Below are 16,376 nucleotides of genomic sequence, written 5' to 3' on the forward strand. Positions count from 1 at the left end.
AGTAGCAAAACATAAACAAATGTTACAATCGATAAACATTTTATATTGCAGTTTGCAGCAACACTTTCAACACACAAAAAATTGGGGTGTAACTAATCACTGGACTAGACTGGACTACTGGACTGGCATATTTTTGGTTTTTACACATTCTGAGGTTGAGTCCTGCTAGCCAAGGTCCTTCAGAAAACTTGCAGTCTGCTACTAATATGATGAGTGTGAGGAATGGAATAAGCAAAAACTGACTTCTAGTGATTTCATCTCTATTTATTTTGTTCTTCTACAATACCTATACTCCTTATCAGTATGCTGCAAGGAATGTGCTAGTTATGGTTAACCAACAATAAAGTCTTGGAGGTAGTAACAAGCTTGTACAATACTAATAAATTTGGTCACATATTATAGTACACCAACCAGCACATGTAAGAACTAATCATGATAACAGAAAAACTCTACAGTTGTGCAATGAGCTTGTATATTACATGTAGAAACAAATTTAGCTACAATAGGAAGGATGGGTTGTGTCCCAGGGGTCTGAGCTATTTAGTTCAAGGATACAGTGTATCATTGGTAGCACAAATATAGTAAAATGATTTTTGGCTAGCTATTGCTAGATATTACAATCTCCAAAACACAATATTAAGAAGTATATAAATACTATAGAGCATAACAAGTAGTGAGAAGTCAGTTTTTGCTTACTCCACTCCTCACACTCATCATTTTAGTAGCAGGCTGCAAGTTTTCTGAAGGCCCTTGACTATCAAGACTCATAAAACCAACCTCAGAATGTGTAGAAACCAAAAATATGTCAGTCCAGTAGTCCAGTCCAGTGATTAGTTACACCCCGAAAAATTGTGTGGAGTACAAGCCAGATGACTTGCACAAATTAAAATATTTTCAGTAAAAAATCATGAAGTGTACTACAGTATCGTATTGCTGTTTAAGCTTTGCATTGGTGCATCTTGTGGCGTATGTGTTACAGCCATGTATAGTTTCTACAAGTTTGTATACAATCACTGGACTGGACTGGACTCAGGTATTTTCCCTTTTTAAACCAAATATTTGGGCATGTAGTTAGACCACTACCCCACACATAAAGAAATCCACACACAAACAAACAAAGGTGTGATCATGCCAGACTTGAAAACATTGCCCAGCTTCAGCTATGTACAGAGGTTCTAATAGTTCTTGCACATCAACAAATCTAAAACAGAAGTCACATGCGGTAATTATAATTTAAAGTTCAAAATGAATCAATTTGATTGGTTGAAATCTTGTGCACGTGATTTCACTTGTTATTGCTGTCGTGCAAAAACTATAGAACATTTGTAACAGCTATGGAATGGCAAGACAGTTAACTGTCACCACTTAATTTAGCTGACTCCATGACTATAACTTGTAGGATACATGGTTACTACAACACTACATACACAAGTACTGTATGGTTTGTACTTCATGATAAGACAAATGGTAGTCGTACAATAGAGATTATGCCAAGAGAGAGAATTGCACACAATCCTAAGATAACAGACAGTGCCAAGTAGACAGGTTCATCTCCACATTCAATGTAGCAATAGCTACAACCAGTTGCCCAGATATGTGCTAAAATGAAAAAAAAAAAAAAAAAAAACTGAGTCCAGTAGTCCAGTCCACCAGTCCAGTCCACCAGTCCAGTCCAGTGATTGTATACAACCATTTCTACAGTATAACTTGTGCCAAGTCTAGTGTCTGTGAACAAAACTACTATTTGACCTCACATTTCAAATCATAGTTTTCTATCAGAGTGAAAGTGATTTCTGCACATATTGACAAAAGCAATCAATGTTTTCTCATGAAATCCACCACATACAATATGTGGTTTAGGTTAAAAGCTATTTTCATGATCAGCTCTCATCTACATTTCAGCCAAAACAACTTTTAGAGTACAAGAACAATTAGCACCATGCCACACACGACACCCAATACAACTGTATTCATGAATGACCAACATGAAATGTTGTCTAAATCCACTAGGGTACACTTGTAGTTTAGTGAGAAATGCTGAGAGCTCAATTGCTAGTGATGTTGATAGGCATGATATTATATTCAATTAATGACATCTTATAGTTATACAAAGAGAAATGTGTCAGATATGGCCTTCTAACCACAAGAGATCAATCCAGGTTATAACCACTGGTGAAATGTTTTTGTTTGTTTGTTTGTTTTTTGCAATTTATTATTGTATATTGCCATTGTCATAATGTGATAATTTGTGCAGCACAACCGAGGTATCTGTAATGAACCCAAAAAAATGCCTTCAAGATTTAAGATTTACAGTAAAGAGATTTATGCTGCAAAATGTTGTCAAGGGTCTCATTGCATTAATTCCACTCATTTAGTAATATTAAAGCAGAAATTAAAAGAATTAATTTTACAGATTTACAAAGATGTTCTTCAAGGGCCTGGGAAATTACAATTCATTGCTAACTCCTTGACTTATAGTCACCATTACAGTGACTAACTATTTAATCACCACTTAATTCATGTCTAGTAGGTCCCACACATAGCTAAGGTACTCTTCATGACCTCACGAAAAAAATTCTGCACAAATTAAAGTTAACCCATTTTGGGATTGTGATTTTTTGTAAACTAAAAAATATATATGTAGATATAAGGGTCCACAGTAGAGTATATATGCAGTACATAACTGGAGTGCAGCGAATCACTCAATAAATCTGTGTATAGATTTGTGGTATAATTCCACTAAAATACAAGATGAAATATTAAGAAATACAACCGACATACCAGGACTGGAAATAGTGATCTGAGTGCACTTGCCATACAGGTCCACCATCGGATAAACTGTTGGTGGTAAATTGCTTTCAGCTGTTCCCTGGTCCTTTCCATTCACAAAGAAGTTGAGGTTACACCCAACACGGACCATTCCCACCGTGTCTCCAATGTCTAGTAATTCGATGTCTCTACCGTAGTCGCTAACACGCTGCCTCCCATGTTTAACAATTGCAGATCCTTGCATTAACCACGAGTCTTGGCCAAATCCTGATAAAGAACAAGGAAGAGACACTGCTTCAGGTTTAGCTGTCGTGCACCCGACAGCGATAGATCCACTCCACGAGGTAACCTTTGAATCAATACGTACTTCAAACATCTTCCCATCTTCCAGTGGCTGGCTCCCAATGAGAACAGCATTGTTAAAATCACTGAGGGGGTTCTTCCTAGCAGCCGTCAAGCCTCCGTTAGTAATTTGTGCCAACGGGCCAGCCCTCGAGTGAAAATTGTATTTCCCCTTAGCAACAGACATCCTACAACGTCGCCTACAACTTCGTGAAGTCCATCAGTCATTATGTAACGGCCATTCTTGTCATCTCACCATGCGCATCAAAATATATTTTGTTATTCCTGATTTAAGGCACACGGAAGTTGTGCTCGTGACGAAAAATAAGGTGTTGATGTAGTGTTAAAAATAATCTAAGAAGATGTTATTAGTTTATAGTACTACTGCAGAACCATGTTGCAAAGGTGAGGGATTATTTGATGTATACCCGAGTATTCATCTTAGCGCAATCTCTTTGTTCTTCATTCAGCTCTAGGGGCGCGCACCAAAGCAGTTTGAGTAGCGCAAGTGCCGCTAGTTCTACTGCAATGCCAACAGTCACTGTATCTCGTCAAGAAGACGAAGAAGCTAGCTTTGTAGCCACACCTCACTGGGTAAGAATTTACTGCTCCGTATCCATGGTAATACCACATGGTTGTGTAAAACATTGTTACCATTTAAACAATTATCGTTTTGATGTTGAACTTTACAGCTTCCATCATCATCATATCAATACTCTTATTGGCATGAGATTACGGACCATGATATTATGGGATCACAGCTACATTCTCCACGCATCAGGGAGTTCCCCCAAGAAACAATGTATACACCCACAACAGAAGACGCCGCTCCTGCTGGAATTTTACCGACCTGTCAAAGAAGTAAAGACTACAGGAACCAGATGGAAAACTGGGAGAATGCTGAGGTAAAAAAATGTGTATGCTTGTACTGCAATTAGAGGTCAAAGGAGCCACTGTGTTCTGTCATGTGCTGGTTTCCTTGGCAGGGAGTACATGCACATGCGCTGCCACCATTTAAGGATGCTTTTCTTATTAATGATGATAGGTGTCAATTTTGAGAATTTCTAGGCAGGATGTTAGTTGTGTTGCTTAGTGGCTATGTAAATATCCCCATTTTTGCCATATCACACTAACACGCTATAACAGTAACAAAAGTTGCCACTTTTTATCTTTGAGGCTTTTGGCAGGAGTTCATAATAAGGGAGTATGAACTCTTGGTTAAATCAAGCCCAAACACGCCTTCAAAGTTACCCAAAATGCTTCAAATTGCTGTAAAGTTTAACCCTTAAACCCACATAGTCCAGAAAACTGAATCTAAACATGCCTTACACAGAGCTCTGTAGATTTCGAAGCATACATCCTATGGCTATGCAATTTACATCATGCTACTTGTGATCTAACAAGGATTAAAATGATACCTAGGGTTTTACCCAAATGCTAAAAAACTAGCCATGTAAATAACTTTTGACGAGGAAACACACAAACCCCTTTATGAAATGATCCACAATGGTGGTTACATTCTGTTAGCCATGCCACAGGCTGTATATGATTTTTAATTAGTAAAACTGTAAATACTCCAAACATTTCTGAAGACAGATGAAGAGTAGGCAAACATTTACATGTACTATAGGTGACATCTCGCACTAAGTAAGCATGATCAAACAAGTGGGTGTGGTTTTACGAGTGGAAGATTACAAGTAATCAAAACTATGCTATACAATTGTACAGCTGCTCAATTACCAGCAAGAGTACCAGCTATTACATCACACCTTACAAGCAAATTGACCTAGTTCAGTCATGGTTATAGGTTGAAGTTGAAGGATTTAATGTCCACTAGTATATCTGCAGGTATAGGCAACCTTCCTTGATTTACCACTTTTTAGCTATTCTGTTGTTTCACTATTTTTTTTTTCCTTGGTCCCTAATCCAACTTAAAATTCCCTTCTACTTGTTTTTATAACATAATTTATGACAAGTGAACCAGCACATACTACATTAAAAGAAGTAATTTTGTGTCAGAGCACATGCCCCAACAATCAATTACATAACGGAAAGGAAGGTGGTCAATATGCTTTGTTTTCAGCTATGCCTTGCCCATTATAATTACACAGCATTACAACAAAGAAAAGTGCAAGAAATGCCTCTGCAATCAATCCAGCCGCTACAGAAAATACAGGAGTTTGGCCAATACATGCATGTACAGCTACAGGGAAGCCACATTGCACTATCGCGAATGGACACCTTGCGTTATCAGCCTAAAGAACTGGAACACAAAGGAGGACAAAGGCAAGTCCATAATGCATGTATTGTACGTACTGCAGTTGGCAAAAAGGCACATCTCGGGATGAAGTGATGTTGAACAGTGAAGAAATCAAGCCCGTAGCCTTATCCATTAGTCGAGTTGTACTTGGCTGGAGGCATCGTTTAGTTAGTCAAATAATTTTTTTTTTAAATTTCATAATAACTTTTTGGAAGGGTTTGGGGTTGGTCTGAAGACATTTTTGGGCTTGGCTAATGTTGCCAAGCTGTCATGAAGGGAATGGTTTTAGGGTGATATTTTTTACTGAAAAAGTCCAGTTCTTCATTATCTCTAATATACAGTACTACTCTTGTTGTTACCAACTAGATCCGTGGTAGATGAAACAAAGTTAAATACTTTTCTAAGATCCCAAAGATTTGTATCAGCATACTGAAATCACACTTAGCTGTAGTTGTTGAGATTCTTTTATACAGTGAAACCTCACTTAGTGGCCACCTCATTAATAGTGGCCGGTCCAGCAAGTCCAAACGTATTTTCCATTATATTACATTTATTTAATTTTCATTAATAGGGCCACCTCATTATTAAGGCCAGTGGCCACATACCACAGGACCAAACTAGTAAAACTAATACAATGTTTCCTCAGTAAAGAGGCCAGCTGAGGGGGCAATCAAAGGTATCACTGCAAAAGTTGCTGCTCTTAAGTGCGTATTTTGACTACTGAAAGCTGTACCCATTATTCTGGCAGTATACTTCATGCTTTTCTAACCATGATGTCTCAAGTAATGCTGGAATAATTGATACAGTGTAAGTTTCTACTTTTTTCTGTGATAAACTCTACATAGTATATTTAGATCAATTGTACATTGCTGTTACAGCAACTAGGCAGTTGCTGGTTTGTTGAAAACCTCAATAATAAGGCCATTTTGTTTTATGGCCACATTAATGAGGTTTTCGGTAATGGGGCCACCTCAGTAACAGGGCCACTTATCATGGGTCCCATAGGTGGGCATATTAATGAGGTTTCACTGTATATCTAATGTACATGCCATTCTTTTGAGGTTCAGTTTGTTTGTGGTACTGGGAACATTTACTATATAACAAAATACAGGTTATCCAGATAGTAAACATCACTGGACTGGACTGACATACATATTTTTTGTACATTCTTTGGTTGGATTTTCTGAGTCTCGTAAATAGGGAACCTACAGCCCACCACTAAATGCTGAATACGAGCAGTGTAATATGCAAAAACAGTCCTCTTGTTTTTTATACACTTCCCTGGTGTACAGTAATGTTTACTCATGCTGTATTCGATAAGCTCCTGTGCTGAAATAAAGATATGGTCACGTGAAACTATCACACACTTGCCCTAAGGACATCTTGAAGGATATCAACTGCTAAGTCGATTTCTGGGTAACTATCGCCCTTGCAATGTTACTACACACCAGGGAGCTGTAAACAGTAGCAAAATTATTAAGACAGTTTTTATATGTATGTTCCACTGTTCATGTGCAGTGTTTAGTGGTGGGCTGTAAGTTCCCTAACTGCCGAGACTTGGTAAATCCAACCAGAGCACAAGTACTTTCATTTAGGATGTCACTTCGACCCAACATTTTGCACACATGCTGCCACAGAAGAATACATGCTACCTTTGTCCTTTTCACTTATGGTGTCAATTGCCTTTTACGTGGGTGTGCTTTTTTGTACTATTGTCCATCACATACTCAGCATGCCAGCTACAGTGGTTTTCCGTAATACTGTGCAACAGGCATTTGGGGCATATGTGTCTTATTCAACTTCTGGTATCCCATTAATTTCTTAGGTGCGGTGTATGAAAGTTATTATGGTGAATAATTTAGCGTACAAAATTCCTTACATTTGAGCAATTAATGCTTAACATGACAAGTATAGTTGTTTTGCACATGAAAAGTTTGTCCACACACACACACACACACAAATGATTTATCCTTAACACATACAAATACCATGATTGTGTAGTCTCACTAGCTGTTTTTAAAAGCAGTGGTGTTGTAAAAACATCTGCCAACTTTCATTGACGGTTCCTTGCTAGAAATGTTGTGCTTCCTTAGCAACAGTTATTTTATCATATAATGCACTAAGCGATTGACTTGATCAGATGGTATCAGTAAAATGTGGCAAGTCATTTAGTTACCAGAGTTTTCCATGCCCTTATATATACAGAGAAAATAAATGAGCTGGTTTGCTAGACTAGTGGATGTATGCATGCTGATCTCTAAGTTGTGTATTATTGTTTGTGATTTCAATTATAGGCTGTGAACCTCTCCTATCAAACACTTGGTGATCCTTATCAATTAAAGAACTTTGAGAGAGTATTAATGCGTCTAGTGAGATGCCAACAACTCCAATTGATGGACAATTCACTATCAGACCTCAGTAGAGTCTTTCTACCAAATTGTACCGTGTTACACTTGAACAGGAACTGTTTTCAGTCATTCAAGAAGTTGCCCAAGTGCCCGAACTTAGAATACTTAAATCTGACAGAAAATAACATTAGTAAATTAAATGGACTCTCAAGTCTGAAGAAAAGTCCATTACGGTCTCTTGTGTTGACAAGAAATCCAGTGGAATATATTGCCAATTTTCGTCGTAAAGTTTTCAGTGCACTACCACAACTAGAACTACTCAATGGCTATCCCAAACTACCAGAGGACACTCAGAGCACATCATCCAGCTCTAGCTCTGATGATCAAACTGATACAAACCATTTGGCTGCCAATTGCAATGTCTCCTGACAAAAAAGATGCAGAATTTATTTATTTTTTAAATGCTAATTTTTATAAACTGTACATATCATGTACTTTTATGTACATAAAATTAAATAAATGTCCTACAATAAAATTTGTAGAATAAGTTCTACATGTAAGGGGCACCAAAGCTAAGTAATGCAGTACTAAATTTAGCACAACATAATATATTATGCAGGTCTATGAGGTCACATTTTCACCCTATGAGGTTCCATTTTCACTGATCTCAGGATACTCATCAAGGATCCCATTCTGTAGTGGTTTGGTTGGTAGTTTCATGACAAGTCCTTCGTCGGGACTGTACAGGTCTCTCTTTGTAAGTAATGGGACAAACCTGAGTACCTCGTCAATCAGGGAGAACAGGCAACTCCCCTTCACAAAGTCGTTGTCAACCAGATTGACCAGGTAGTAGGTGTTCTGGATTTGTGTGATGATCCGTCGAGACTCGGATCCCTCTGGGTACAGGGTGCCCCAGTTAGTCTGCCACAGTGCAAATGCTTCATCCTGCAAGTAGGGACAACATAACACATGTAAAGTTGAACAGGAACAACACAGCCCACGGAAGGATACCATATTTCCTCATATAAAAGCCATTTCTTCCCAGCAACAGATATTGGGTGAGACTGGGCATTTATTAAGTTCTAGTGACGCCTGGTGTTCAAATGATGGTGTGATACCATTTATCATGACAATAAGCATAAATAATCTTTATACAGCTTGTTGACAAGTGTAGTCAAGGCCTGAGAAACAGCTGTCACAAAATGTATGTTACATAATTCTCGCACAGACTATTCAACTCCATCTCTCAGGTGGCTTTACACATAATGTTGATAAGTTTAAAGTAGCAAGTAAAAGAAAGCCACTAACAGTAACTCCTGGGTATTTGAGACCAGCAGTTTGTTTTCCAAATGTGCTGGAAACCCCTCCGGCTTATAATCAAGACAGGTGTTCATTCGAGTGCAACTTTTATACAGGTAATATAAAATAAACACCAGTGGTGATCATGTACACACTACACACACAGTATTGTATTTGTTGTACATACACACACCTTCCATGTATGAAAGCTGACAGGATCAACTATGGTTGGTTGTATTATCTCCTTGCCGGGAAACACTCCCCAGGTGACAGCAATTGGCAAATTTTCATCACTGTTACTACGATCCTCTGTACCCTACAGATGTGGGAGAACAAACAATGTACATAACAAGCTACACTACTACACTGTGCTTGCATTGCACCTATTTGTATATAAGTACAAGACAATGAGATAGGCTTGCTACTTAGGGTCTAAGACACAAGGTGGCACAGAGCTACAAGTAGTTGTCATACTTCTAGTTCACAATTCCCAATCTTCAGACATACCACTGACCATAGCCTAGTTTGCTACTAGAATTTAACACTTTCTGTAATCTTAGATTTTCATCTTAGTTAAATTTTATAAAGATGCCACTACGCTTTCTAAGCCAGTTGAAAAAGTCCAGTGGGTAAATGAATTATTAGACTTTAACAACATAACTACAAGTATAAGGAAAAAAATAGAATTAGGGGTTAAATGTCCACAAGTATATCTGCAGGTGTAGGCGACCTCTCCTTGTCCCTGTATTTTTTTCTTCTTCTATGATCTCTAATTGAAATCGAACTTCAAAATTCCTAATTTTTTGTGTGTTTGTTTACTTTTTTTTGTAACATTGTTATAACTGGTGAACCCACACATACCGCATCAAAAGAAAGAATGGTGCCCGAGTTAATCAGTGTTTCGTCTGAACGCGCACTCCAACTATCAATAATTACTAACTTGAAAATGATCATTACACCTAACTTTCAGCTATGTTCAACCCGCTACACAGCACTACAAATAAAGAAAAATAGGAGAAGGGCACCTGCAATCAATCCAGTCACCACAGACAATACGTACAATCTGCATGTCTCAACTTAGTCTGGAGCCGCCGACCCTATTTAGGCACTTATAAACGCCCCGAAAATAGGGTCTGGTCTGTCTGGAATCAAGGACTTGTGCCACCGTTACCAAAAACTGGTGCGTCCAATCAAATCGCAGTATTGCCAATCAAATGCATTGTGGCTGCACGATGTGAGTAAATACTAGGACAAAAGTCACGAAACGAAAGTTGCGTGAGTTGTTTTTGTGTTAGGGTGAATAAACCAGGGACGATTTTCCATTTAACATTCATGTGTAATAGACGCCTTCCCTCGGAAAGTAGAAATATCACCTCCACAGTCTAAACATCAACCACCCATAGAAAGTAACTGATTGAAATCCCTAAAGCATTACTGTCGTGATTGGATTCTTTGCTGTTCATGATCTCTTAATATGTTTGTTAATGTGAGCTGCAGTGTAATTACGCATTCCTAAGCACAAGTCCTTGATTCTAGACAGACCAGACCCTATTTTCGGGGCGCTTGTAAGCACCTAAATAGGGTCAGCGATGCCAGACTAGTCCCAACTATCAATTGCTGACTCGATAGAGAAGTGGTGATTATGCTTCGCTTTCATTACACTTCGTGCTTTCAGCTGTGTTCAGCCTGCTACACAGCGTTACTAACGAAGTACAGTATTACTAACGAAGTACAGTATTACTAACGAAGTACAGTATTACTAACGAAGTACAGTATTACTAACGAAGTACAGTATTACTAACGAAGTACAGTAGAAAAAAGCATCTCTGCAATCAATCCAATCACCCCAGAAAATACGGACAATTACCATTTACAAACGTAGGGAAGCCATTGAGCTACCTTCAACAGCCCAAAAGTGTCTCCAGAACGGCCAAAAACGCTTAAGTTGCTACGGGATTTTTTTTTTAATTATTCAGTAGAATTTTCTGTTGACTGACTAAGACAAGCATAACTCAATAACAGCTAAAGTCACAGGCTTGATTTTTTTCACTGTTCCAATGTCGCTTCATCCCAACAGGTGCTTTTGGCATACCGCACTACATACAATGAATGAATCATGGACTTACTTTTATTTCTCTCTTTTGCTGACAGCTTGATTCTACCAACCAATACTAGCTGCCATGGTGCCATAGGCTGATATTTCTCTCTTTTGCTGACAGCTTGATTCTACCAACCAATACTAGCTGCCATGGTGCCATAGGCTGATATTTCTCTCTTTTGCTGACAGCTTGATTCTACCAACCAATACTAGCTGCCATGGTGCCATAGGCTGATTTCTGGTCAATATTTTTTTTGTAAAAGGTGCTAACCTATGTAGACACATGTACAGGAGCTTATCAAGTCTAGAGGGCATATGTACAACTTATCCTCCAGACTTAAGCTCCTAGTAGACACATTATTACATAGAATAGCACCTTTTCAGTACCAGGAGTTCATAAACACCACAAGCCTACCAATGGTATAACTATTAGCAAAGGAAAGTTACCATATAATGGGAATGATTCGCAGAAGAAAACATTCACGAATGATGTATTATTTCTTCATTCGCGATTTATTACATATTAATTGGGCGCATGCCTACAATGGATTAATCATGGATAGGAAAGGCTCGACTCCAAGCGCAACTCTGACATGTTGTGTACTACACGTACTAGTAGCCATGCATGATCGCTGAAGTAGGCATTCACGACAATGAGCGCGGACAATAGACACACCATTCACGCACAGTGAATCGCTGGGCTGCAATTATATTTGCCCCATTTCTCTTGCATGAAAGTAACACTGATTTTTTACTGTCACTGAAGTTTGCATCTCTGTTCAAATTCAAATCACATGGTCTTGCGCCTTACTGGCTATACTGTCACGCATAGCAGCTTAGCTACCCACTTATGCACTCGTTATATGAATGCTGCATAAAATGATCAACGAAAAAAAGGATTTAATTAGTAGTAGGAAAATTTTGCAGCATCTAAAATCGCAAAATTTGCGAATGATTTCTTCCGTGAATCATTTCCATTATACGGTATCCCTTAAATGAGGCTACAGTTCTAATTGAAGGCAAACAAAAATAAACGTTTACATTCCACACATGAAATCACTCACATTCTTGTTGATGATATGATAGTTCACAGAGGGGAATCTGGGAATTATCTGGAGTAATGACTGAACTATCTCTGAACTAGCAAAGAACTCCAAGTAGGCCTGGAAAACAAAGGGCACATTTATCACTCAACTGCTATATAGGAATATTATACCTTTTGATACACATAGCCACCTGCACCACCCCAGCCAAACACAGGATCACTGGAAGGTGCTCCATTCACACTCGGCTGGCTGTTAATCGTGAGCACCCCACAACTGTTGATGTGAGACAACTTCTCTATCAGAGAGGTGGTCTCTAAGGCCAACTCCTCATCATTCCAAGGTAGTGATGTCACCTGTAATAAGACATGTATAGTGCCACTAATGAACGATACAATTTATAATGGACATAAATTGTTTAATTAACTATACAAATATTACCCACATAACAGATGGGGGGTCATCTTCCACACACACAGACAACCCATCTGACAATCCTGTAGACAAAATAGTGCAAATTAAACAATGAAAGTGGGAGTAAAAAGATCATAAACTTAATACAAACCCTACTCAAAATATGGTCCATGTGACATGCATGTTAACAGGCAACTGCATGAAATGTCTAGCAACACATAAGTGTTACATGAATGTGAGGTACAGGTAATCTACATGATCCAGTGACATGTATATTACAGTGTTGGCTACATGTTTTGCTACATGCATGTACCAATCATGTGTTTCCCCCATGCATGTCACACATAGGGTGACATGCACATAACGTGTATAGCCACAGTATAGCCAGTATAGCCAGTATAGCCAGTATAGCCAGTGTTGCAGGAAATACACATTTTACATGTAGAATCCCACAATGAAAATTATACCTTGTTGGTTAGATTAGAAATATAAAAAAAACTAAACAAGTTGTTATGCTACTTCTAAAAACCAGGCACCCATGCAGTACTATCACCACTTTAACTAAAGAGACAATTAATCAACGATGTACATTAATATTATCAATGCTATGGCTATTATCAATTCATAAATACTGTAATTTAACATATTTTGTAATATATGAATTCTTTTGTAATTCGGTAATTATATTGCTATGCACTGCTAAGTAAGCATAACTATAACAAACCACTTTAAACTGCAAATTACACACAGAAGTATCTTCTCAAATGTTTAATAGTGTGTCTATTGTGTTTTTCTTACACAAATTGTACAGAGAAAGCCTCAAAGCCGCCCTTCACTTTCGTTTGCATAAGTATGAGTAACACCCCCCTTTCAACTCAAAGCCAGACACACTATCTCGGGTAGCCTATGAGGTCTTCACACTGTTAAACATCCATAAAACCGAAAGGAAAGGCTGTTCATGAGGACAGAGGTATATGAAGAGTCGCCATACCCGCATTTCAGACCACCAAGAAGAAACTATCTCAGAACAAAGTTTATGCGTGTGGAAAGTTTAATACGGAGGACTTAGCTTTCAATTCTTACATCCCCACTGATTTTTACCATTTTTGCTCACATGAGCGTGTATACAGAAAAATAAATATAGGTAGGTACACACTCTCACATGTTTTTATAAAAACAATTTCAATAAACCAGGTACATGCCTGAAAAATAATGAGGAAGATTGTTTGGAAAGTCAATGGTATTACGTGTGTATAACTACCCAACATGCTTAATACGTCATGGCACTCCACTACCAGTGATTGAGATAACCAATAGACAAAAGTAACCATAGCAACATCTCAGCATGTAACATGAATGCACCATGTATGTCAGCTTTTGACCATTGCCTGCAGGACACTCATGCTACAGAGAACATGCAGAATCATGTCAGTCATGTAACATGCTGGACCCAATTCCATGCATGTTACATTGTTTTGGAGGTCATGAAAATCAAGACAGTAAATTGCATGTAACATGTATGGTACACGCACCACATCTGAGTAGGAATTTAATCATAAAAAACACATTTTCTCTCTCTCTCGTAAGCTTTTATCTTTCATCTCCCACTTAGTTCTTTGTGGTATATTTGTACTCACCTTCACGCCATTTTTGTTCTTCTGTCCATTAATGTAACATTTAAACACATCAAAAACGTCTTGTTCACATGTCAAGGATTCCATCCACATGGCTTTCAGCTGTGTAGGCTTCACACTGCTTCTCAAATAGAAGAGATAGTAGTCCTTTAGTTCACCAAAGGCAGGACTTGAAGAGTTACCCCAACGCCCATTAGGAAACTCATCCCAAGCCTGTGTTCTGTAAATGTAACTCTTTTGTCGAGTACGCCAGAAAATTGGTCGAACATCTTCAGATGATCTCCTGTGATTGGCTGAAGGTTTCCATGGCAATGGCTTCTTCAAATGAGGCTCTTCGCACCACATTCCCAACTGCCTCAGAATATCCATCACTGCCGACTCTCTGTTCAGAGTGTAGAAGTGCAGCCCATTAACCTGAAATAATTTGAGTAATAATCTTTCCCATAGTGTATACACAGAAACACAGGTTGGAACTTTGGGCTTAATTTTTCTTGTGGATGGTGATTTAACAAGTTCAGTGACAAGTCCACATGTTTACTTGAATAAAGCTCTCCCTCAGTTTATTCACAGGGATATGTTCAATCAAGACAGAAAAAAGAAAGGTTACACATGGAACAAAGACAAACCACAATTAATTGCTTACACACCACACAACATTAACCACACTAATCACTTGGTAAGATGAAACCACTCCAAGAGTTCACCATGTGATAAAATGAGACCACTTGAAGAGGTCAACCATGTGATAAGCTCATGTTGGTACTGGTAGACAACATTTCTCACTTACCAATCCGGACTGCAATAATTTCCAGCACATTTCAAACGCTAACTTCACTCCATAAGCCCTCACTGCTTCATCATCAGCCTTAATAGGCATCAATGCGTCAAGGATATACTGAGGTACATCGAGCTTTGACAACTTGGTCAACTGCTTCAAAGAATTGAAGCCCTACGTGGAAAGAAAAGATATGTTCAGCTCAATGATGCAAATCACACATTACAACAGTAACATAATCCATCAATAATTGCATGCCTTGAAATCTACATGATCTCTGTTCCTTACTTGTATAGGAAATATTCCAGGAATAATTGGAACAGTTATGCCAATTTTTCGGCAGTCATCATGAAATTTGTAAAAAGTTTCTGTCTCAAAAAACAACTGGGTAATAATGAAGTCAGCTCCAGCATCAACTTTCTCCTTCAAATGAATAATATCTTCCTCATAAGATTTACAGTCAGGATGACCGTTTGGATACCCTAATTTAAAGAGACAAAGAGTGGATTGTTTTAGGAGCCTGGTTATGTTATATTACCTGCTACACAAATGCAGAAATGATCACCAAATTCTTTCTTGATGTGTGCCACAAGATCAGTAGCGTATGAAAACCCATCAGGTAACGTCTTCCATTCATCTCCATCAACTGGATCTGTCAAGATAATACAACTAATACACCAGAACTAGAAATATGTAAAAGATATGGAAGCCATGTAGCAAGAAAACTTCCTTAATTACCTCCTCTCAGAGCAAGGATGTTCTTGATTCCATAATTCTTAGCCTTGTGCAAATGTACAGTGATTTCGTCCTTGGTGCTGTTAGCACATGTGAGATGCAACATGGTCTCCATGTTGCAATAGTTCAACATTGTGTTGGCTATCATCATTGAACTGCGCTCGCTGTCACCGCCTGGGTTACCTGCTGGGTGCCACGTGATGTCACAGAACAGTGGACCACCAGCAACCATTCTATCAAAACTACAAACGGAACATACAGTACTTATTTAATGTGACCAGTTGTGCTAACCGTGTCATCAGATTTACAGCACCTGCAGCTGTACGTGGCGGGAAAAATTCGAGTGAGAAGAACATCTCGTCATTTTTAATCTTCCTGTTAATCTTGTTTATCAGCGACTCCGGTGAAGACGGTGACCTTGTTGGGGATGTGGACCGAGAAGATCCTCGAGAAGATCCCAACGATGATGTCGTAGAAGATGACCGGTCCGCACTAGCGGGGAAAGAAGGCTGAGACTGCGCCTTCGGCATAGCTGTTCGCTGTGCCATCCTTAAGCAGTAGCGCTGACTCAAATCTTATGCTGGCTGTTACGAAGTTCACCCTTTCGTGAACACGTGTTCAAGTGTTGAGCGCTTAATAATGTTTTTAAGTTTAAGCGC

General features: G+C 38.6%; 4 protein-coding genes across 4 annotated transcripts in view; 2 read left to right on the forward strand and 2 right to left on the reverse strand.

The window, feature by feature from the left end:
- LOC136243602 (neuralized-like protein 4) overlaps positions 1 to 3,394 on the reverse strand; it is a 23,375-nt gene extending 19,981 nt beyond the window's left edge. The window contains exon 1 of the mRNA XM_066035146.1: positions 2,782 to 3,394. Coding sequence (XP_065891218.1) covers positions 2,782 to 3,298 — 517 coding nt within the window. The 5' untranslated portion in view covers positions 3,299 to 3,394. The remainder of the gene's footprint in view (positions 1 to 2,781) is intronic.
- LOC136243603 (H(+)/Cl(-) exchange transporter 6-like) overlaps positions 1 to 16,376 on the forward strand; it is a 134,603-nt gene that overhangs the window by 37,039 nt on the left and 81,188 nt on the right. The gene's annotated exons all lie outside the window — the stretch shown is intronic.
- LOC136243614 (acidic leucine-rich nuclear phosphoprotein 32 family member E-like) lies at positions 3,370 to 8,262 on the forward strand. The gene is made up of 4 exons (XM_066035159.1): positions 3,370 to 3,516; positions 3,582 to 3,705; positions 3,804 to 4,016; positions 7,666 to 8,262. Exons 1-4 carry the CDS (start codon positions 3,506 to 3,508, stop codon positions 8,146 to 8,148), a joined length of 831 nt encoding a protein of 276 aa, XP_065891231.1. The 5' UTR covers positions 3,370 to 3,505; the 3' UTR covers positions 8,149 to 8,262.
- LOC136243604 (methylenetetrahydrofolate reductase (NADPH)-like) lies at positions 8,143 to 16,351 on the reverse strand. The gene is made up of 10 exons (XM_066035150.1): positions 16,009 to 16,351; positions 15,721 to 15,959; positions 15,521 to 15,634; positions 15,271 to 15,464; positions 14,995 to 15,156; positions 14,211 to 14,621; positions 12,333 to 12,515; positions 12,181 to 12,279; positions 9,212 to 9,334; positions 8,143 to 8,664 (listed from the first exon to the last, which is right to left on the reverse strand). Exons 1-10 carry the CDS (start codon positions 16,263 to 16,265, stop codon positions 8,362 to 8,364), a joined length of 2,085 nt encoding a protein of 694 aa, XP_065891222.1. The 5' UTR covers positions 16,266 to 16,351; the 3' UTR covers positions 8,143 to 8,361.

Source organism: Dysidea avara, chromosome 13, assembly GCF_963678975.1.
Source record: "Dysidea avara chromosome 13, odDysAvar1.4, whole genome shotgun sequence".
Lineage (NCBI taxonomy): Eukaryota > Metazoa > Porifera > Demospongiae > Dictyoceratida > Dysideidae > Dysidea > Dysidea avara.

Excerpts from the sequence above, each read along its gene's own strand:
- LOC136243614 (XM_066035159.1), top strand. Across the intron at positions 3,706-3,803 it reads TTGTAGCCACACCTCACTGG|CTTCCATCATCATCATATCA; the intron begins GTAAGAATTTAC and ends TGAACTTTACAG. Across the intron at positions 4,017-7,665 it reads AAAACTGGGAGAATGCTGAG|GCTGTGAACCTCTCCTATCA; the intron begins GTAAAAAAATGT and ends TTTCAATTATAG.
- LOC136243604 (XM_066035150.1), bottom strand. The coding sequence starts at position 16,265 with ATGGCACAGCGAACAGCTATGCCGAAGGCGCAGTCTCAGCCTTCTTTC. Across the intron at positions 14,622-14,994 it reads AATTATTGCAGTCCGGATTG|GTTAATGGGCTGCACTTCTA; the intron begins GTAAGTGAGAAA and ends AAATTATTTCAG. Across the intron at positions 9,335-12,180 it reads ATCATATCATCAACAAGAAT|GGTACAGAGGATCGTAGTAA; the intron begins GTGAGTGATTTC and ends CCACATCTGTAG.